The sequence below is a fragment of the Dendrobates tinctorius genome, unplaced genomic scaffold, assembly GCF_039654945.1.
Source record: "Dendrobates tinctorius isolate UK_male_01 unplaced genomic scaffold, ASM3965494v1 ptg000083l, whole genome shotgun sequence".
Lineage (NCBI taxonomy): Eukaryota > Metazoa > Chordata > Amphibia > Anura > Dendrobatidae > Dendrobates > Dendrobates tinctorius.
Genome location: NW_027361751.1, coordinates 21,790,756 through 21,814,745, shown reverse-complemented (window position 1 = coordinate 21,814,745; position 23,990 = coordinate 21,790,756). Strand labels below are relative to the sequence as shown.

At 41.7% G+C, this 23,990-nt stretch overlaps 1 protein-coding gene across 8 annotated transcripts in view; it reads left to right on the top strand.

Annotated features, from left to right (window-relative positions):
- The window catches only part of MAST4 (microtubule associated serine/threonine kinase family member 4), a 699,637-nt gene that overhangs the window by 666,192 nt on the left and 9,455 nt on the right, over positions 1-23,990 (top strand). For 5 of the 8 annotated variants that reach the window (XM_073584199.1, XM_073584200.1, XM_073584198.1 and 2 more), the window contains 9 exons: positions 6,846-6,947; positions 8,906-9,028; positions 9,281-9,393; positions 10,736-10,863; positions 13,619-13,845; positions 14,669-14,869; positions 17,783-18,009; positions 18,121-18,243; positions 18,535-18,671. In XM_073584199.1, the coding sequence (XP_073440300.1) occupies positions 6,846-6,947; positions 8,906-9,028; positions 9,281-9,393; positions 10,736-10,863; positions 13,619-13,845; positions 14,669-14,869; positions 17,783-18,009; positions 18,121-18,243; positions 18,535-18,671 (1,381 nt within the window). The remainder of the gene's footprint in view (positions 1-6,845; positions 6,948-8,905; positions 9,029-9,280; positions 9,394-10,735; positions 10,864-13,618; positions 13,846-14,668; positions 14,870-17,782; positions 18,010-18,120; positions 18,244-18,534; positions 18,672-23,990) is intronic. The other 3 variants (XM_073584205.1, XM_073584201.1, XM_073584206.1) reach the window with 1 other exon arrangement.

Below are 23,990 nucleotides of genomic sequence, written 5' to 3'. Positions count from 1 at the left end.
ATTTTGTTGTAAAAATGAGAAATCGCTGGTCAACTTTTAACCCTTATAACTTCCTAACAAAAAAAAATTTTGCATCCAAAATTGTGCTGATGTAAAGTAGACATGTGGGAAATGTTATTTATTAAGAAATTTATGTGACACATCTCTCTGATTTAAGGGCATAAAAATTTAAAGTTTTAAAATTGCAAAATTTAAAATTTTTTTGCCATATTTCTGTTTTTTTCATAAATAAACACAAGACTTATCGAAGAAATTTTACCACTAACATGAAGTACAATATGTCACGAAAAAACAATCTCAGAATTAGCAGGATCCATTAAAGCGTTCCAGAGTTATAACCTCATAAAGGGACAGTGGTCAGAATTGTAAAAATTGGCCTGGTCATTAAGCTGCAAACTGGCTCTGTCGCTAAGGGGTTAAGTAGACCTTTTAGGAGCCAATTTGCCTGTAATCCAGCAGTTGTGTTTTCTAAGATAGTGGCTTTCCAGTGTTATCCATTCTATCAGTACATTACCCAATTAGCCAGCTCTCATGGTGAGATATAGAAAAAAATCACCTCCTCTCTACGGCTAATTTTATAATCGAATGTGTTGTTTCTGAGCGTAATTGGTCTATGACTTACAAAATCAGTTCATTATTTGCAAATGGTGAAACAGAGCCAACCCCGGTTAGGGACATGTAGCTGCCTGGCTCGCCATTGGATTGCAGTCAGTAAGTGCGGTCTACGCAGCTAAAACAAATCGCCAAATAAGCGGTAATGTGACTAACTGGGGGGCTCTCATAGTAAATAATGCAAAGCAGAAAGCAAACAAAGACACTTCACAGATTGTTAATGAGTTCACTGAGGGTTATTACAAGGTAATGTTATTTATATAACAGCTGTTCTTCTTTCATTTAAAATTCAATAACCTTTCCGGCGTGAACCTGCGGGCTGACCCCGAGTACCATTACACAGCTTGTGGCAAAACTAAATGATAATTAAACAAAATCCCTTATTTCCCTACCTGCTGTTTCCACAAATTTCCCTGATGCATTAAAAGGCTAAGGTTATGCCAGCTCTATGATCTTAATGACATTTATTCTGCATAATGCACCGCAGAAGTGCACACAACAATATGGAAATATATGAACTTCATGTATCGTTGCTGCTTTATTTCTTTGCACTTATCTTGAAGACAATTTTCCTGCATCTAAAACCTCTATGAAATGGTAAGTTTTAGGAGGGTATCATCCAATGCATCGGGGTGCTCGGGAAATCAACCTGTTTTAATTAAAAGCAAGCAGCGCAGTGTTCGGGCGCAATGTGGCCAGCAGCAGGGATCCATATTCATACCGGACCGTGCACTCTACATTCTGCTTAGCCTAAGCTTACATATAGCATCCAAGTTGGCACGCTTGCTGTTTTGCATTATAGTGCTTCTGCCCTTTACTGTGATTGCCACCCCCGCAATGATTTTATGCATATCAGCGGAAGGCATTTTGTACATTATTCAAATTTTCTGTTTAAAAAAAGATATAATGCCACTAACAAAATATTATAATAGTCCTGGGATCAGAATTACATTTTTCACATTTTTTTATTTTCTTCTCCTCCTTTCTCGCCGTCTTCCTTTTTTCCATTCTATGGCATATCCACAGTATATTGGTCAACCATCCCCCAAAATCGTCTTTGGCCAAAACAAATCAGACAGTTATTTTTAATGAACAAACCCAATTGTTTTGCCCAAGTTGAGCGCTAATCTAGGAGTCTGATGGCTGCATATAGAAATTACAGGCTTGCTCAGCAGACCTGAACTGACCTGTCCATATTGATGCTGAGGGAGACACATCATGAGTGATTGGTGCACAAAGTGAATGGGCTAGAGAGTAATTCTGTGTTTTAAAAGCATACGCAGCATACAGGCTGTCTATGCGGATGCATATGGTCCTTTTGAAGGAGAAGGACCTGCAGAGGTTGACTTATATTCTTATTTAATGGTGAGAACCATTGATCTTTCGATATGTTGGCAATCAATCCATGCCTAATGGAAAGGGAGGTGAGAGGGAGGGGGTAAGGTTAGTGATGAGCACAAGTTAGCCTAGGGTGTTCGAGTATGCACCGAGTATCGTGGGTGCTCAAGTGATATATTCGAGTCCCTGTGGCCACATGTTACTCGGCTCTTAGACAGCCAAAAAAATGTAGGGATTGCCCATGTATGTCAAACAATACCCTCGTGTTTTATGGCTGTCTAACAGCCGTGAAACAGGCGGACGCAGGGACTCGGAACATGTCGCTCAAGCACCCCCGATACTTGATGTAAACTCTAGTATCGAGCACTTGCACTCATCACTAGTAAGGCTGGTTTCACATTTGCGTTTTTTTTCGCGGTAATTTAGCGCTAAATAGCGCATGCGGTTTTTTTCCCTATACTTTGCATGGGATGCGCTTATGTGCGCTTACACATGCGTTTGTACGCGTTTTACCGCGCATGCGTTTTTTTGCGGTATGCGCTCGGGCGCACAAAATGCAACTTGTTGCATTTTTTGTGCGTCCGATTTGCCTCAAAAAAACGCATGCGCGCGCAATGCGTTTTTTTACAGCAAGACACCCATTATAAGTCTATGGTGAGCATATGTGCGCATTGGCATGCTTATGTATGTGTTTTTTTGCACATGCGTTTTTTTTTTTACCATTAGTTTAGACAATGGAATTTAGGGGTTTGGGTAAAGTTAGGGTTAGTTAAGGGGGTTTAGGGTTAGGGTCAGGGTTAGGGTTAGGGTCAGGGTTAGGGTTAAGTATGGTTTGGTTAAGGGTTAGGGTCAGGGTTAGGGTTAGGGTCAGGGTTAGGGTCAGGGTTAGGGTTAAGTATGGTTTGGTTAAGGGTTAGGGTCAGGGTTAGGGTCAGGGTTAGGGTTAAGTATGGTTTGGTTAAGGGTTAGGGTCAGGGTTAGGGTCAGGGTTAGGGTTAAGTATGGTTTGGTTAAGGGTTAGGGTCAGGGTTAGGGTTAAGTATGGTTTGGTTAAGGGTCAGGGTTAGGGTCAGGGTTAGGGTCAGGGTTAGGGTTAGTAAAGTCATAGTTTGGGTTAGTGTGAGGGGCCACCTAATGTTGGAAAAAAACACAAACGCGGTAAAAACGCACTAAAAACGCATACAAACGCATAAAAACGCTGCGTTTTTTTCATGCATGCTCATAAAAATGCTTGAAAAAAACGCAGCAGTTGTATGCTTTTGTATGCGTTTTTCAATGCGTTTTTTTGCGGGAAAAACGCGCTGCAAAAAAAAGCAAGTGTGAAACAGGCCTAAGTGGTGGTTGTAGCAAAACCAAAAACAAGGACTATCACACCTGTTAGTATAAGTGTCTAATATGTAAGTAAAGAGATATACTGTGGCCTTTAATAGAAAAATATAACCTAGAATAAAAAACAATACATAAAACACTGCAGTAAGTAAATATATAGTAACCCTTGTAAAAAACAGGGTACTTGGTTTACATTTTTTTATAAAAAAAAAGCTTAAAATGCGCTGTTTTTATTCTAGGTTATATTTATCTGTTAATGGCCACAGTGTACTTATTCACCTGCATATTACACTTGCACTAACAGGTGTGCTGGCCCTTGCCTTTGGTCTTGCTTCATTTTTTTCTTTTCGGTACATTTGGGGTTGTGGCCGCCTCCTTTGGACTGTGCACCGTTTTTTACTTCGCTTTCCTCAGTCAGGCACGGTTCCTATTCTGCCACCGGCTACTTTGAAGCCTACTCGCTCATAGTGAGGTGAGTTACTAGAGATAGGCACCATCCTGGTATGGGTACACCATGTCGCAGTTGGGATGGGTTTTATGCTTTTTTGATTTAAAAAAAAAAGGCAGCTAAGTACCCTATGTTTTTTACGTATACTACTATCTATTTGCTTACTATAATATTTTATGCTTTGTTTTAATTCTAGGTTATAAAGGTAGGTATAGGTAGCGTTAACCAGCTCCAGAGAGGAGGCCTCGTTTAATCTTTGCTGTAGGATCCATTTGTCTCTATGTACACATTTGGTTTACTTATAGTGGATTACTCAAATTGGAAAAGATCCAGACAGTAGCCGGTACAATAATTAAAGTATAAACTATAGGGCCAGCTAGCTAGTATAATAATCTGAGAAACATGGTCTACTTGTAAGGACTATTGGAAGCTTTGTACACTTGGGGTTAGTCAAATTAAATGAGGTGCTGCATCCCTCAGAAGGGGAGCAGAACAAGAACCGAAGTGGGAGAATGGAGGTCCAGCCGAAGACCTGGGGAGCAGAACAGGACAAATTTCTGGGGACAGAAGTGGGAGAATGGAGGTCCAGCCGAAGACCTGGGGAGCAGAACAGGACAAATTTCTGGGGACAGAAGTGGGAGAATGGAGGTCCAGCCGAAGACCTGGGGAGCAGAACAGGACAAATTTCTGGGGACAGAAGTGGGAGAATGGAGGTCCAGCCGAAGACCTGGGGAGCAGAACAGGACAAATTTCTGGGAACAGAAGTGGGAGAATGGAGGTCCAGCCGAAGACCTGGGGAGCAGAACAGGACAAATTTCTGGGAACAAAAGTGGGAGAATGGAGGTTCAGCCGAAGACCTGGGGAGCAGAACAGGACAAATTTCTGGGAACAGAAGTGGGACAATGGAGGTCCATCCGAAGACCTGGGGAGCAGAACAGGACAAATTTCTGGGAACAGAAGTGGGAGAATGGAGGTCCAGCCGAAGACCTGGGGAGCAGAACAGGACAAATTTCTGGGAACAGAAGTGGGAGAATGGAGGTCCAGCCGAAGACCTGGGGAGCAGAACAGGACAAATTTCTGGGAACAGAAGTGGGAGAATGGAGGTCCAGCCGAAGACCTGGGGAGCAGAACAGGACAAATTTCTGGGAACAGAAGTGGGAGAATGGAGGTCCAGCCGAAGACCTGGGGAGCAGAACAAGACAAATTTCTGGGAACAGAAGTGGGAGAATGGAGGTTCAGCCGAAGACCTGGGGAGCAGAACACGACAAATTTCTGGGAACAGAAGTGGGATAATGGGACATAGAAGTCCGACTGAAGACCTAGACATTTAGAGCCTTCATTGGAGCCAGTCGCTTGCCCCAAGGTCTGTTACCTCTGGGTTATTTTATAACTATATTACTAAGCTTTATTGGTGATAACGCTGATGTAATTATACTGTAAGTGAAGATGAACATAATGTATTGATGTGTCCTTTTCTTTTTGGGGGCAGAGAGCTCTGGTGTGGGTATGTGCTTTTACATCAGAGAATTTTTTGTAATTTGTTTTCCCCACATCTTGATGCATTACGCTGTGTGTTTGTATACAGTCGGAAAGTACATTTTACTTCTTGCGCTAATTAGTAAGAATTAGCCGTGGGTTTTAATTATATGGATCATGAACTAGCCTCTGTGTATAATAAAAAGAATGTTTTGAAATGAAGCGGTTCACTTTCTCCTGATACACTAGTCGTCCGCCTGTGTGTGCTAATAATTATACGGCTCTGAGCAGTCATTAAATACTGTATTGTTCTCTCTGTCACGAGTACAGCTACAGCAGGGCAAACTATGGCTTTACATAGACAAACTTTAGTGAGTGTTTTAAAAACATACAGAAAAGTAATCGTGTGTGTGTGTGTATATATATATATATATATATATATATATATATATAAATCAATTTTCAATGGGGTTCAGGTCTGGAGAATGGGCTGCCCATGGCAGGGTTTTGATGTGGTGGTCTCTTAATTTTTGCCAGAGCTGTATATATATATATATAATAAAATCATGCCAGATATAATGCGCTTCCCTTCTAAGATACAGCCATTACTTGCACATCATTTGCACCATTTGAAAGCAGAAAATATGGAACAAAGTGTTGTTCATTGGAAGATGAACATACATAAAACAGGACTGGTATTAAACCACTTTTTCATATTGTGCTACGCTGGTAAATGTGTGCATGTGCGTGCTTGCTACCTACCTTCCTGTTGTGCCTGGCATCGATCTCTGCTTGCTCAGAGCAGCCATGAAACGCTCCTGCCAGGAATTCAGCATCTTCTGCTGACATCCTGCTGAGTGACATCCATCTACCTGCTGCATAAGTTCGAAGAGCCGGCTGTCAATCAGGATGACGTTGGCAGTCATGCCCCATTGACAAACGAGCCTGGAAGAGAGAGAGCTGCTCTGTTGACATTGAGCAGTGGAGTTGTTTTCAATGACCACTCTGTGCCGGTGCCGAGTAGTACAGACAGCTGCCTCCCTGTTAGTTTTTAGGCCCATAGTAAAAAAAAAAATAAATTAATTTGTCCTGCACAAGCCCTTTAATATGGTCGGAGCTGTAGTATCTCCGGAAGGTCACATTGTGTACTTCAGCCACCATAGGATCTGTTAACAGCTGATCGGTACAACTGCTAGATGTCGGACCGCCATCGGTCTGACAATGATAACCTGTCCTAAATTTTAGACAGAGTTTGTTTTTGTTTATATACTAGACTTTATAGTGGTTATTGTGTACTAATATTAAAAACGTTTGATAAATAAAATATATTCTTGCACATAAACCAAAGCCAATCAACTAGCTTTATCATAAATGTTCACTTGTTACGGGCAGTTTTTCTGCCCCTGTAAGAGGAGCATATGGTTGATTTAATTGTACCCTCTTGACCATGATGCCAAATGTAATGGATGTTTTAGGCATCCACTTCTGTATTTGCTCACTAATATCTCCCAGTTATTGCCCAGAATAAGACGGCAGTGCCTGTAGGCAGGACTTGTGTGCATTGGTAAAAAAGCTACAAACTAGAAATGGTTATCCAATTTTTTGGTTGTTTCTTATTAACATCTCCTTTTATTTGTAACAGATGAAATAATCTGGCCAGAAAAAGAAGAAGCTCCTCCATCTGATTCTCAGGATCTTATCAGTGTACTACTCAGGCAAAATCCTCTGGAAAGACTTGGAACAGGTAAAGTGCCTCACTATAAGGCTGTTTACCCAGAATTATTTCATGCTTTATATTCTGTGAAGAAGACCTCGCTGACAAGTGATTTGCATCGCTGTCCAGTCATAACTGAAGTAATGAGCAGAGAAGAGCTCCCTGCAGACTGTGCAGATGTGCACTCTAGAGGGACCTGTTTCTCTTCCTATTTTAGAGGCAGTGATGTGTGACCAAGAGGAGTCCAAAATATATTATGTGACCCTCCGTGATGTGCCATGAAAGCCTCAGTTCAATGGTCACAGGGTATATACTAATGTATCTGGTGATAGGTTTCTTGTTAATACAAGTGGTTTCATGTAATTTACTCTTATTGCTGTGATGTTATCATGAACTGCTGTGAGGATTCTCAGGCACCAGAAGCGGGCAATTTGCATAGTCCTGGCCATATTCCGACTAGACTGTTTCCTGCCTCGCTCAGTACACTTGCACCCATCTAGTGTAAATGTGTCCGGGAGTATGCATATCGCATTACTGTCCGCTCACGGCCCCTGAGAATCTTCACAGTGCTCACTAGGTGAGGATTCACAAGTCTGCAGTCACATGGAGAGACTGTAGACTTGTAGCTTAAAACTGGACAACTCCCTTTAACCCCTTCACGACATGCGCCATACTTGTACTGCGCATATCCTGTCCCTCTCTTTGACCTCAGCTGTGAGATCTGCCTGTGTGACAGCTCACTAGCGATCATTTAGCGATGCACCAGCGATCCTGACCAGGTCGGATTGCTGGTACATCGCTAAATGTAAAGGGGCCTTTAGAAATCTGCAGCTGATTTTTTTTTTTTTTTTTGTACCAATTTGGTTTTGTATAAACTCTTATCTCTAAACTAAATCCTCTACATCTCTTGTACATAGTGATACTAGATATAAGTGTTAAGCAAAAGAAATGCAAATCCCTGTTTAAGATAAAAGCTCTGGGTATTGGCTCGGGGATCATGTTATTAACCTATTATTCTGTGTAAAGCACTGATATGACGATACATTTAATAAATCTCTCGTACACCTGGCCATTATTTTCATCATAGGGCTTACTCTAAGGTCTATATCCTGATGGCATCCGTTCTTAAAAAATGTTTTTTTCTCTATATATATATATTTTGCATTCGTGACGGTATTAATTCTTCCTAAGTCTTATGCCCATGGGCACATTAATTGTCAGTGCAGAGGCACATGAAAATATATAACGGGAGCGAACGGAAAGGTTCAAACCGCAATGCAAGTAAAACCCTAATTATTGGACCCTTCAGAGAACCATTAATTAAAGTAAATCTATAAAACGCCTGACAGGTTATTGAGTTTGTGCAGAATAAAAAATACTGTATTTCTTGTCTTTGCTTGTGTTTGTCCCCACCGTCCTTGTCCTTCCTGCCCCGTTATTGTCCTAGCCATTCCCTCTATCACTTGCATACCCGAGTAAGTCAGGATTGACCTGGCTGGTTCCATAATTCCTTGTCTTTTCCAGCAACTGAAGACTTCCTTGCTGCCTTATTAGCAGTCAGATAACAGCATAACTGCTCCACGTATTTCAGCATAATTGTTATTTTTCATTGTTATATTTTATTAAGTGAAATCTTACGTAATTTTAGGAATTTAAGGGCATTTGCTGAGATGTACATTGGGACCCTAGGAGTTCTGTGTTATCCATAGCTGCAGATTTTTTACAAATCGGTTCAGAATTAGAAGGTTTTTGTAAGGAAATTCTCCTTTCGATGCTTCAAAATATGGTGGAAGATGCGGGCACGTTCATACATGCAAGTTTTTGTCTGGTGGCTATTTCATGCAGAAAGATTTTGCATGGTAAAATAGTACGGTCACTTTCATAGAAGTACAGAAATATTCAGAATAATCTAAGCGTGACATATAAAGATATGGAATAGCGCTCACCTGTGTCATTCCAATAACTTTTTCTGCCCATTGCTTTCCCAGGGGGAGCTTACGAGGTGAAGCAACATCCCTTCTTTTGTGCCTTAGACTGGAACAGTTTGCTGAGACAGAAAGCAGAGTTCATTCCTCAGCTCGAATCTGAAGATGACACCAGCTATTTTGACAGTAAGTCGAGTGAGATATTGAGGCCGCGTCACTGCATGGAAGTAACCGGTGACTTTGTAGGCTACAGCATAGATTTCGAGATTTTTATACCAAACTCGACCGCTTCTCTTCTATATTTAGTTGGATCATCAGTGGTCAGAACGCAGTGTATCATATTACTTTATTTTAGAGAAGACACTTTTCTCTCTACCAGCTATCAGTGAATCGCATTCATGGTATTTTCTTCTAATGATTGAACGTTCTGATTTTCAGCCCGATCTGAAAAATACCATCATATGGAAACTGAAGAGGAGGATGATACTAATGATGAGGATTTCAGCATGGAAATTAGACAGTTTTCCTCATGCTCACATAGGTTCTCTAAAGTAAGTGTATGTGTTAATAATTTATCTACTTTACTACTTATGGGAAAATGCTGAACTATAAGGATACCCAGGAAGAGTACAGTAACCATTCAATTTGACCCCTGCTCTCAGCACCACCAACCAACAGCTGATTTTTGTCCGGGGAAGACCTCAACGCTACAGGTTAGGGCGCTGACAGATTTCTGTATTACTCACACGAAGATCGCATCGCATTCCTCAGACTGACCGTCGGCTCTCCTGACCGGAGCGTGACGGATGCATAGAAATCCATGCTTTCACGCTCAGTTCAGGTGAGCCGACAGCCATTCCGAGGATTGCGAAGAACCCAAACCAGCCAATGGGTGAAAGTGGCACTGGTTTTAAAAGAAAGCAGCAATGTATTTCTAATATCATACAGCTTCTTACGTATCTTGTATATGGTGACAAGTGGATAAAACAAAGCTTACTTGAAGGGCTTGTGCACATGGCTGATTTTTCGTATGAGTGCTATCCGTGATTTTAATTGATAGCACTTGAACCTATGATAGTCTGTTGCTCTGCAAATGTCTGATTTTTTCCTCGGACCAAATGGAAAGTGGAAAAAACTGTGAGGCCCCTCCAATTTTCATCTGAGTGTCAGATCAAAATGGACAATTCAAGTCTACAGGTCCATGAAAAAAAATTGGACAGTGCTCGCATGACATCCGAGTGCGGTCCAATTTTTACGTTGACTGATACAATGGAGAAGGTGGAAAAATGTCATTTTTTTTCTCCACGTCCAAGAAAAACTGATGCCACTCTGATCAGAATGACTTGACTGTTTTTCACAGATGTGGAGACATTGGTCGTGTAAACCTACCCTAACCCAAACCTTTCTTCATTGTAGTGTTGTTAGTGAGTTTAAAGGGGTTGTCCTTGATAATTAAAAACAGGTAAAAGGCAGGAAATGTCATTAACTATTGAAATACACATTCATTACCTGGTCAAATCTTTTGCCTGTCCGTTGTACCTTATCGTCTTTGTTTCCTGTAATGTCGAGATGACAATCACCTTGACAAAAGTGACCGCTGCAACCAGTTATTGGTGTCTGCTTTCCTGTCGAACTTTGCTTGTAATTAATACTACTTTCTTGTTTTAAGGCATTTTCCCCTAATACCTGTTTTTGTTGATCCAAGATAACCCCTTTAAATACATATTGCTTTGGTAGAGCTGTTAAATTAGTTGTCCAATTGTGTGAAACATGACTGCACTAGACACAATGCTTTGCTTTGATATCCATGACAATTATTGATAATGTTCATATATTTTGTAATTCCTACTTGTACTATTATATTAGTCCTCATTTCTTTTTTTTGTATGTTAGGTATTTAGTAGTATCGACCAGATGATGCAGAACAAAATGGAAGAAAAAGATGATACGACCGAGAAGTCAAAAGGCCTGAATTTACCTCCAGTGGAATCTCTCAGCTGGAGCTCCGAATACTCTGAGATGTTAGTATAATATGTGGCTGCTTCTATGCAAACAATGCAGTCGTGGACAAGTTATTGTAATGGTTGAGACTTTTTTTTCCCCAAAGGGAAATGTTTAAGGGGACTCTGTCAGCACAAAATGATTGTTTAAACCAATCACAAGCGCACGGTGCAGCCTTGGTGTGGCCATACAGTTCAGTGCACCATCCCATCTACTTGTTTTCAATCTATCTCCATCCTCATTTTACTTCTGGGTTAACCAGAGCCAGGTGAGGGCAGAGATAGAAAGTAGGTGGGAAGGTGACCTGAACTACTCATCCACGCCAAAGGTGCACCAAGTGCCTGTACTTGGTTTGAACAGTCATTTTATGCTGATATATTACCTTTAAGTCATAGTAATGCTGCAGGCTTACCACCATTACATTACGGTAGAGATGAGCGGATCTATTCGATAGACTCCGGTCCAGCATCCAGGTCATTGGTACTTGGGGGACAAGACAGTATGTCCATGAATTTTTTACCTTCTGACATCCCCGATTCACCTGTTCGTTAGCCAGAGCTGACTCGTCATCATCTGTGTGGCACGTCGTACAGATGTCGTTGCACAAGCCCTGAGAAATCAACTGCTGTGACGCTGGTAAGAGATTCATGGACATCTAGGCTCCAGGTACCACTGGTCTGGATGCAGGACCAGAATCCCGAGAATCAATCCACTGATCTCTACTCAGGAGTGACTCAAAGCACTAGCTTTAATAGTGCAGGCAGGGCTAGAGATATAGTGGAGATAAGATATTTGGTAGAGTTCCTAAAACATCCACAATATACTGAAGAGGAAGTGTGTAGTATCACATAACACCCAGGCTAATAAAGGAGACGGTCACTAGTGGAACAACACTGTATGATATCCACATTTCCTAATGAGGTATATGGGCTGGAGTTGGCCATATTATACAGTTCAGATAGACCTGAAACCTAATGGTAATTGGTTGTTATGAGTTTTGAGTAGAGTTGAGTGAATATGTTCGGAATCGTTCGCCGAATCTGTATGTGCAATATTCGTGCCATATTGGTACCCTATTCGTGCCACATTTATTTTTGATCGGTTCCGAACATATTTGTTCATTTCTACTCCCATTGACTTCATTGACATTCAACTGTTTTCGTCGAATATTTCAAAAACAATATTTCCTGCCGGTCATAATCGGAACCAAATTTTGAAAAATTCGCTCAACTCCAGTTATGAGAGGTTTCTTGAAAAGGAGGCCAAAAATTGTACAGAAAAGGTTGTCTGGGAAGTGAAATATTTTACCAAAATGTTCAAAAAAAAGTCCACTCTCCTGTCACTCCTATTCTGTTGCTGGCTAGTCTCCCGCTGGTCTCTACTTTCTGCTGGAACATTGACATCCAGTCACAGTAACCTCTTTGCCTGCTAATGACTGACAGTAGTGGATCACCGCTGACGAAGTCAGATATCTGTTACAGTGCCTCATTTCTGCAGTATGAATTGGAGACGTTAGAACAGGAGAGGTGGAGGGATCGATAAGGCGAGTTTGGTTCCTTTCATTATTTTGTAAACAAATGTGAACATTTTGCCAAAGTATTTTATTGTCTAGACGCCTTTAGCCCCTTGCAAGCAGTTTTTTTTTACTTCTACACTTTGTAGAGGAAGTTTCTGTCTGACAAAAGCCTATGGAATATGAAGCAATAAAGCAAAGGTCGTGAGTCCGATAAAAGGGGAATTAATGTGAACGTTCATGTGGAAGTAAGAGAAGATTGCTGTTCTGTTTTAGCTCAAATGAAACTGAAAAACATTGTCTCATTCCAACTGTGAATAATAAAGTATTGATGAAGGAGTGCATGTGCAGTACATGGTATCCAAGATATTCTCTATAATAGTAGAGGAGATGAAATTGTGGCACTCACCCGTGCATAAAAAATTTGAAAGGCTTTTTTCCAAGTAGTTAAAAAATAGTGTGGTAGTGCATGGCATAATTCATGATACAGACAACAGCCTCTTCACGCCGAGCAGGCGATTCTTCATCCCAGGGACCAGGAAGAAGCTCCTGATCATCGCGAAACGGCTCTTGTCCATATCTTGATGTATGCCATACACTACCACACTGTCATTTTTATCTAAAGCCTTTTGAATTTTCTTATGCACGGGTCAGTACCGCAATATAATCTCTTCTACTATTATATTGAACGGTCTACAAATTTTTTTTGCTGTGAACAGGGAAACGTGTTATGTGCAGTACCGAAATTTTTTCTTTTCTTTTGGACTATAATATATTTCATACCTTTCCTGACCCTTGCTAGTCTCTTTATGTAGGCTATGATACTTCTGGTTGTGGAGCTTACACTTCACTTTTTTTTCCTGAGTGTCCATCATATACAGTCTATTAAAAGTATACTGTATATATGCATAGGTCATAAACATTTCCACTTTTTTAACAAAGGTTTGTGTCCCTTGCCCTTGTCATACAGGCTGCTGTTAGATACCTTGTTTGTTTGTGAGAGGTGGCTGGTATTGTAACTCTAGTGCCATACCAAGCACAACACATTGACAAGGGTGGCGCTCTTTCTAGAGAGAAAGTCAGAACCTTTTTTTCTGATTCTAGACCATCTTTTAAACAGAGTTGTCACATTTTTCACTCCATTGTTGTAAATGTTCAGTTTCTTCAAAATCACCATATTCTAGACGTAGAGGACGTAATCATGTATAAGGATGGAGCTCTGCTTAGAGACAACTCACGGTTTGTTTCCATTGATCAAACAGGCAGCAACTCTCTATATCAACGTCTTCAGACGCTGAAAGTCTCAAGCAGCGGCACAATGCCAGCCTCCTGCCAAAGTTTGCTATCTCCTCTGACCTAGAGCGAGATGATTCTGGGGCTGGGGAATCACAAGAGGAAGGAGACAAGTCTGTTCTTGTATCGGAAGATTCTCCGCAGGAAGATCCTGATCTCTCTACACCGGTCAGCATCAGCAGCTCCACAGTATCAGGTGTGTATTCATTGTCCTCCAGGCCTTGCAAAGTTATGAATGTGTGTCTACATTAGCTTCTTTCTCTCCTAAACTTTATTCTGCTGTGCTGTTTCAATATCCAATTCATGCTCCTTTACAAGCTCCTTTGAACTGAGGCTCAGCAAGAATCCGTACCCTGCATTCAAGCGGACTATGTCTCTGATCCTCTCTGTTCTCCTTCCCGGTACTGAGAGAGGAGAACTCTGGTGCAAAGACTGTTAGAATATAATGTACAGATTCTTGATAAACAGCAGTTAAAAGGATCTTCTAAAGGAGCATGAACTGGGCATTGCAGCCTACTGTTTAGTAGAGAAGAAAGCAAAGTAAGGTATAATTACCAACATTCAAAACTTTGTAAAGCCTGGAGGATAATTAAAAAGTAGCTAAACTTTTTTTTAACCCGTATTTAAGTCCTTAAAGAAAATAAAGTGTATTCTCAAATTTCCTCACTTTGCTAGAAGTAGAGTTGACATTGTCTTCGGAGCATGAAATATGTATTTTACATAGGGTCCAATACAAATATGTTCAGATTAAAGGAGAATTAGATGAACAGTACTGGCTTTTCAGTATGTACTATCTGAAGGCTGAATTGTGATCCCCCCCCTCCCCCCCAAAATGTTCTAGAATAGCAATCTGTGTCTGCATACAATAGCCATATCTGTGTCATTTAATGGTATTGAAGATGAGCTCTTCAGCCCGTTCCTCATATCTATTCATTCCTCATATGTCTGGATAGTAGGAATAGACTTTGGCTGTATGGCCGTGGTTGTTGTAATATCTCTGTCCTTTCTTCCTTGAACAGTGAGTAGTTTTTCAGAACACTTAGATCAGATAAATGGAAGGAGCGAGAGCGTGGACAGCACAGATAATTCCTCAAAGCTCTCCAATGAAACCGCTTCTCATATGGCTCGCCAGCGATTAGAAAACACAGAGAAGCAGAAATTGTCTGGGAAAGTGACTAAGTCCATCTCTGCTAGTGCTCTGTCTCTCATGATCCCTGGAGGTAGTGCTATACAAACCCTAAGCATGAAATCTTCTGACTTTTGCATGTCCTTCTCACACCATTTGCCATCCATTATTACATCATTTGTTTGCAACGACTAGTAGTGCACCGGGGAAGGACAGATGTGATTGGAAAAGGAAAGCGTAACTTAACATTTCAGATATAAAAAAATATTAAATTAAAATGACTAAACTAACAGCATATTACAGAGACACTGATGGAGAGTGATCTGCCAAGAATGCAATGTAATGTTTGCGCAAAAAGTCTACGTTATAGTGGTTCTAATACAAAGTAAATGAGCGGCTATGCTAAGCAAACTGCGTGCATCCCCTACATTAATACCATAGCATGCTACACAGGTTCTAAAATGCTCACCAATTTGTTATCTTGTGTCCTGGTTGTAAGGGAAATTTCACCCCTAAAGGTGTTGTCTCAAGTTGTATCTTCAGAAGCACACTGCTCCCCTGCCTCTTGGTTTCCTACTTGCTAAGGCACGGTATGCTCTTGATGATTGGCAGCTTGGACCAACCACATCAGAGGACCGCTGGCCCATATTCTGCTGTCTTCGATGCTGCTTTATGAGCCAACATTGCCTCCGGATCCAGCAATCTGGGCAATTTCAGAGCAGCACTTGCAAGCTCTATGGCAAAGAGCTTGTAAGCAATGCGCTCCTTACATGATAAACTGGCTATTAATCTAGACATCATTTCCCTCATTCAGCTCATGCTGAAAACTATACACTTCAACTGTGCACCAGATTTTTGCTACCCCAACTCAATAAATTATGATATAGGGGCAAAGACCCTTATTCCAGCAATATATTACCTACTGGGATGCCTGCTGCAGTTTTGTTAAAATTTCTATTTTATCTGCTGCAGATATAGCAGCAAATTCTGAGTTCTCTGTATCCCTGCCACCATTGGTAGGACAAAGTTATACAGAGCTCATGAATATGAAGGACTACATGGGAGCGTTCCCAAATCAACAAGTTTATCCCAGAATTGACTTTTTTTTAAAATAAATTTTAAGTTAATGTTATTTATTACTAGACACTTCATCACAGACTGCCACAACGGTCTAGTTCTGCCTAGAAATGATCACTGCTGCGTTATAGGCAGCCCATCTCTCCCAAAATGCATTTTATATGCGCTATACAGTATTGTAGGCAACTCGGCCCCTATAACAACCATACTAGCAGTGTACCTGTTACTAGTACGAGGCCTGAGAAAATAACTTAGAATTCAGATGTAAGTGTGGAGGCTTCGGTGCACATTCAGCATGGCCAAGAGTTTACGCCTTCTCATTTTGATGTTGGGGCCCTTCCCCTGCTTCTGATTGACCGTGCTCTTCCCAGAGGGACCATGGTCTGAATGTTGCCAATGCGTGTGCGGTCGCGCTCACATGCACACAGTGGTCTGGGGTGTTCTACTCCTTGTGTTTTGTCTTCTGGTGTTGCTCTCTACACTAATACACCCAGAAGTGCAGCGAGCGTCATCAGGAGACCAGGAAGAGGATGCGTGCGCACGGCAGCATTTAGACAGTGCTCGCTACAGGAAGCGAGCATGGTCAATCAGAAGCTGGCAATGTGCCCCGTTATGCAAATGAGGAGGCGTAAGATGCACCAAACTCTTGGCCACGCCGAGGGAGCACCGAAGCCTCCTCCTTTGCTTATGAATTGAAAGTTATTTTCTCAGGCACCGTACCAGTAGCAGGTACACCACTAGTATGGTTGCTAAAGGGGCTAAGTCTCCTACTGCACTGTATAGTCCTTTTAATATGAAGTTTGGGGATGACAGGCTCCCTTTAAGTGTGTAATTGCACTTTCAGAAAAAACGTTGACATATTATAGCAACATGTCAGAAGTTTTCATCGGTAGGCGCCCAGTTGCTGACAATTGCTCAACAGGAGGAGCAGAAGGATTCAAGGTAGAGTTCTGAACTTCACAGTAATTGAAGATGGACTTTATAATGTGACCATCTTCAACTTCTGAGATGACAGTAAAGCCCGAGCGCTCCTTGTCCTTCTTTTTATTACTCAGTGGAGGTCTTGGCACTCTCTGGCCCCCCACTAATGAACACTTCTAAAATGTGTCTAGGACATGTTAAGGGTCTTCTAAAAGTGCATTTACTCCTTAAGGAATCCTGTGTTCACGATATAGCTTAGTGTGTAGTATTGGTGATCAGTAGTTGATTACTTTTTATTTTTTGTACCTTTTTAAAAAATAAAAAATACTTTTGATGTTTTTTACAACAAGATATGCTTCATCTTGTTCTTATCCACAAATAACTTGCTTCTCACGACCTAGGAGTATAGAAATCTGCCACAGTGAACTGTGACTCCATTGTATTTAGTGGTTAAAAGTTTACGACTTGCTGTGAATCCTACAGCCGTGTGACCTTCATGTTGGAGGAGCCAGACGGTTGGCAAGCTGCAGGTCGGGGAACAGGCACAATGCTTATTCCAGTGTTGGATAGCTTTCCATAAGTGTTTGCTTCATTGCCATTTTCTTATGATGCATTGATTTAATAAAGCTTTCCTCAGTCAGTTTTTTCATTAACGGTTTACAGATTTGTCTAAATACTTTCTTGCCTGCTGTTTCACAATTTAAAAAAAAAATGCGTATAATTCTATGATTTGGAATAGTAGGGTAGATCAGACTGTACGGATTCCATGTTATTCAGACAATATTTGATTTTTTCTTAAATTGGGTCTCAAAATTTCAGGGATGGGATTTCCAAATGTTCCCGTCTGATAACACCCCATGATGTAATATATTTCCTGCATGGTTTGTATTTGTCACTGAATTGCTTAAAATGGCAGCTGACTACTTCATCCTTTGCTTTGCTGTGTGTTCACAAAATAAGTGATATCTCTGCAAATATTAATGTATCCTTGCCGGTTTTTCTTTTATAGATGTCTACAGTGTGTCCCCTCTTGGAAGCCCAGTTTCCCCCCTCTCCTTGTCTTCGGACCCATCCTCCAGAGATTCCTCTCCCAGTCGGGATTCTTCAATCTCATCCTTCAGCCCAAGGCAACCGATCATCATCCAGAGTTCTGGCAAAAAGTTTGGCTTCACACTGCAGGCGATCAGAGTGTTTGTTGGTGACAGCGACGTATACACGGTGCACCATATCGTCTGGGTAAGATGTCACCGAGATGTTATGTTTTTTTTTGTCTAACTTTTTTTTTATATATGGTTTTTTATTGTTTGCTTTTTTGCATACTATTTTTTTTTTTAATCTTTTCCATAGAGTGTTGAAGAAGGAAGTCCGGCCTATCAAGCTGGTCTCAAAGCTGGAGATCTTATTACTCATATAAATGATGAGCCGGTTCATGGGCTTGTTCACACAGAAGTCATAGAGCTTCTACTTAAGGTAAGTTTTCGAGTTTCCTTCCCCTTGGCAGTGAGGGTTACATAATCACCCATGGTTTGGGCACTGTTCAGAAAGTTTTTTAGAAACTTTTGTTGTTTGTTGCAGCCTTCTGGTGCCAACAAATTCCCCAGAAAGTCCAATATAAATAATTTTCAGGTTAGGAAGAGGATATAAAAGAGGAAAGAAGACTGTGTTTCTAAGCTAGAGAACGTGTTTATCTGCCTTTTTAGTATAGAGCTGTGTAAATATTGCATGTACGGAGACCTCCTAAATCTTGCCCTTTCCTCACAGAGTGGAAGCAAGGTGGCGATAACAACAACACCATTTGAGAATACATCAATAAAAACCGGCCCCGCTCGGAGAAACAGCTACCGGAGTCGGATGGTGAGACGCAATAAGAAAACCAAGAAGAAGGAAAATATTGAAAGGTTGGTTATAGACAGTCTACATCTGATAAAAATCCACAAATATTATGTTCTTACCATAAATCAGTTTTTATGGTGTGATAGATTAACAGACATTAAATATTCAGGGGTTCTTCATCTAAACCTAGTTTACAGATTTGAGTCCTTCCATATCTCATATTTTACATGACATCAGTATCTCTTCCTGATAATGGCATGTAAAAATATGGAGTTGTCAAGCAATGTGTGCTAGGAAATTTGTCACGTTGAGCTTTACGCACAAAGCTATAGTGGCTGCAAGGATGTCAAATAATTCCACAACTGAGAAGGGAAATTATTAAAAAAAAAAACAAAAACAAAAAAAAAAAACACAAATTTTATTCTGCTCTGCAGTCACTATTATATTGTATGTCCAGTTTAACATGAAATTTTTTTTGAAAGGTAATAGCTCTTCGTTAAAGTTTTATTTATTTTTTTTACTGTCACATAAAATTAAGATGCATCACACAGATATGCGGTATATATATGATAGTGGGGTCTAAAGCTCCCATCACACATAGCGATCTCGCTAGAGAGATCACTGCTGAGTCACAATTTTTGTGACGCAACAGCGATCTCACCAGCGAGATCGCGGTGTGTGACACTGACCAGCGACCGGGCCCCCTGCCGGGTATCGCTGATAGTCTTGGAATAGCCAGGACATTTTTTTTTGATCGCTGGTCTTCCGCTGGCCAGCACACATCGCTGCGGGTGACAGGCGGGAGACCAGCGATCAGCGCGCTGGTAACTAGGGTAAACGTTGGGTATCTAAGCAGTGCACGTCACTTAGAAACCCAATGTGTACCTTAGTTACCAGCTCCCTGCATCAGCGCACTGGTAACCAACGTACACAGCGACGCCGGGCACTCGGTGTTGCTGGTGCTGATCGCTGGTGAAGCTGCCTGTTTGACAGCTCACCAGCAATCATGTAGCGACTCACCAGCGCTCCTGACAAGTTGATACCGTTGTCGGGATCGCTGGTGAGTCGCTATGTGTGACTGGGCCCTAAGTGCTGGGACTCCAGGATCTTTCAAAGTTTTTGTGCAGCTATCAGTTGTGAAGGGGGGAGCACAGTGTCCAAGATTAGCTATGGAGCGGCAGAAAAAGTGGTATCGCTGCAGTCAGACAGCAGCACAGAAGTTCAGTTCCATTCCTGTTTTTTATTGGTGCAGAAAATCAGTGTGCAACAGCCTTGGTACGGGGCTATTCCGTTCACTGTTATCCACCCCCACGCAGTGTCCACAGCCAATTGAATAACCACAGACAACAGGTCTCGGGGGATAACAGCTGCTTTACTTCAGCAGAACGGGGAGAAATAACATGGAGTTATGGTAACAGTTCAAATTGGGAATCCACGGCCAATACAGTTCAGGATTGGATTCTGACACAGAATTGAGGTTCTGGCGCATTAAGAACCTGTATTAGTTAGAAGCAGTGCTTGCAGGTAATTATAAGAAGCTCAAAGTCTCTTGGTAGCATACAGGCAGAAGAGGGAATATATGGCAATATGTACAGACCTGAAATCCCATATTCATTTTCTCAGCTGGTCACGGTACGTGCAGAAATATACTTGAAGTAAATAACGGATACTTTGCGGTGAGGCGGGGGACCCTCGATTTCCTCAACACGCAGAGAAATAGGTTCTTCTGTGCACATTTAGTGCGACCTAATGCTGGAGAAGCACGCCTTAAACCAGACAGCGGGGATCCAGGGTTAAAAGTCTTCAGCCATCTTGGCTGTAGAAGTCAGGGGAAGATCCAAGGCATTAGGCCTGGCTGTAAGTCTTGAGATGAAGAGAAGGATGAACCTCCAGGCTTGGAGCCTGGAGGGGGTCGGGAGACCCCTCACATGAGGTCTGCTCAGGGTCACATCTTGAACCAGACTCCTCAGGGATCCTTCCAGAACCTGTCTTGTCTAGACAGACACTGGACGTAGCTCCTCCCATTGAGCCTTGGTGACAGGGTCACTGACCAATAGGATAACTCTCAATTCCTGTGTCAGACTTCACATTGTGAGATTAATATATAAATCATGAATATATGAGATTAGTGAGTAATGGATTCATTTAAGCCATATAACAGTAGAAGGATAACTTAGGGGTGAGTTGAGGTGTACAAAAGCTACTCACGGTCCAGGGTTACTTAAAGGGACATATCAAGTCTGGACCGGGTCACTGCAAGTACAAAGCATATATATCCAGGCACAAAGCAGAAATGAACCTCTGCTCAGCTGAGAACTAACTAGAAATCAGCTCCTTGACTATAAAGGTGGATTATTACCAACCGTCCAAAAAAGAAATACAAAGGACGCGTGTTGTCTCATACCAATAGGACAAACAGAAAGCTCAAAGTCCTCAAGAACAGAGTCTCTTGAACAGACACCTTGTGTCTTTTCCGTTTTCTTCGATCTAATGTGCACACATTGTTCCTATTTCTAAACCCAGAAATTAATAAGCCTAACATGTGGTCTGATGGAGAACCACAGAGAAGACCAGGATTAAAAGAGCAGGACGGGCCCCTAAACCAATGCCTATCCTTTCAAAAAAAATCTACTCCTTAAAAAAGGAGTTACCAAAGACTTTAGCAAACTATACTCTGCTAGATATTGCCAGCTTTCTTGCGTTCCTCACTCTCCCATCTTTTCCTGGATGGTATATATGTTTCCTGGTATATAAGTGAATGAAATCCTAGGGAAATTTGTCCTTGTTGGGGGGAAAAAGTGGCTGAAAAGTGTGCTATCAATATAAGTTGTAGGAAACATCCAGGGCAGTAAAAAACAAGTCTGTCTTTATTGTAAAACAATCTTTTTGTAGTTGGTCTGACTTCATCAGGCACCTAAAGAACAAGTCAGGTAGGCTTCATAACATGTTGTTTGACAAGAAATATGCCGCTTTTTTACTTCCTTGGATGTTCCCTGCAAGTTATACTAACAGCGTTCACTTTCCATCCACCTTCATGGGTGTTCTTGTTTTTCCATAATGATCTCAATTTTGAGCCATTTGGTTTGGCTCAACAAGAGGAGCAGCGGGCCAGAGTATCTGTAACAGAACTCTGTCCTTAGGGTTGTGCTGGTCTTTACACAACTCAAGTAGGTGAGCACAACACCTCTGTAGTTATTCTGTCACACCTTTACTTTATGGCTTCACACTATGAGGTGACCATATCCTTGTTTAGCGACATCTTGTCTTGTCAATATCCCGCAACAGCTGCTGCTCTGTCATTCTATTGGCCCCAATACACAGGATCGCTTGTTCAACTGAGCGCTCCTGTGTTCTCTGTGTCTAGTAACAGCTTATCTCTGCGAGACAAAATGATCGGCAGTCTGAAATCAGACGTTCCCCGAAAAAATGAAGAGATCCATAAATTTGAAAAATAAATGACAATCTTTATCAAGACATATCAAAAAACACCAAAAATAATGACACATAAATTATAATATATAAATATATATACACTGCTCACAAAAATAAAGGGAACACTAAAATACTGCATCCTAGATATTGCTAAATGAAATATTCCAGTTGCAAATCTTTATTCATTACATAATGGGATGTGTTGAGAACAATAAAACATAAAAATGATCAACGAAAATCAAACTTAATATCCCATGGAGATATAAATTTGGAATAATACTCAAAATCCAAGTGCAAAATCAAATTACAGACTGATCCAACGTCAGTGGAAATGCCTCAAGACAAGGAAATGATGCTCAGTAGCATGTGTGGCCTTCACGTGCCTGTATGACCTCCCTACAATGCCTGGGCATGGTACTGATGAGGTGGCGGATGTTCTCCTGAGGGATCTCTTCCCAGACCTGGACTAAAGCATCCGCCAACTCCTGGACAGTCTGTGGTGCAACGTGACATTGGTGAATGGAGCGAGACATATGACATCCTAGATGTGCTCAATCGGATTCTGGTCTGGGGAACTGGCGGGCCAGTCCATCGCTTCAATGCCTTCATCTTGCAGGAACTGGTGACACACTCCAGCCGCATGCGGTCTGGCATTGTCCTGCATTAGGAGGAACCCAGGGCTAACCGCGCCAGCATATGGTCTCACAAGGGGTCTGAGGATCTCATCTCGGTACCTAATGGCAGTCAGGCTACCTCTGGCGAGCACATGGAGGGCTGCACGGCCCTCCAAAGAAATGCCACCCCACACCTTTACTAACCCACTGCCAAACCGGTCATGCTGAAGGATGTTGCAGGCAGCAGATCGCTCTCCATGGCTCTCCAGACTCTGTCACGTCTGTCGCATCGGGCCCTCAGACCATCCTCATGGAGTCGGTTTCTAACCGTTTGTGCAGACACATGCACATTTGTGGCCTGTTGGAGGTCATTTTGCAGGACTCTAGCAGTGCTCTTCCTGTTCCTCCTTGTACAAAGGCGGCGGCAGCGGTCCTGCTGCTGGGTTGTTGCCCTCCTATGGTCCTCTCCACATCTCCTGGTGTACTGGCCTGTTTCCTGGCAGCTCCTCCAGCCTCCTATGCTGACAGACTCAGCAAACCTTCTTGCCACAGCTCGCATTGATGTGCCATCCTGGATGAGCTGCACTACCTGAGCCACTTGTGTGGGTTGTAGACTCTGTCTCATGCTACCACGAATGTGAAAGCACAACCAACATTCAAAAGTGACCAATACATCAGCCAGAAAGCATTGGTACTGAGATGTGGTCTGTGGTCCCTACCTGCAGAACCACTCCTTTATTGAGTGTGTCTTAATTGCCAATAAGTTCCATCTGTTATCTATTCCATTTGCACAACAGCATGTGATATATATATATATATATATATATATATATATATATATATATATATACAGTGGGGCAAAAAAGTATTTAGTCAGTCAGCAATAGTGCAAGTTCCACCACTTAAAAGATGAGAGGCGTCTGTAATTTACATCATAGGTAGACCTCAACTATGGGAGACAAACTGAGAAAAAAAAATCCAGAAAATCACATTGTCTGTTTTTTTTTTTCATTTTATTTGCATATTATGATGGAAAATAAGTATTTGGTCAGAAACAAGCAATCAAGATTTCTGGCTCTCACAGACCTGTAACTTCTTCTTTAAGAGTCTCCTCTTTCCTCCACTCATTACCTGTAGTAATGGCACCTGTTTAAACTTGTTATCAGTATAAAAAGACACCTGTGCACACCCTCAAACAGTCTGACTCCAAACTCCACTATGGTGAAGACCAAAGAGCTGTCAAAGGACACCAGAAACAAAATTGTAGCCCTGCACCAGGCTGGGAAGACTGAATCTGCAATAGCCAACCAGCTTGGAGTGAAGAAATCAACTGTGGGA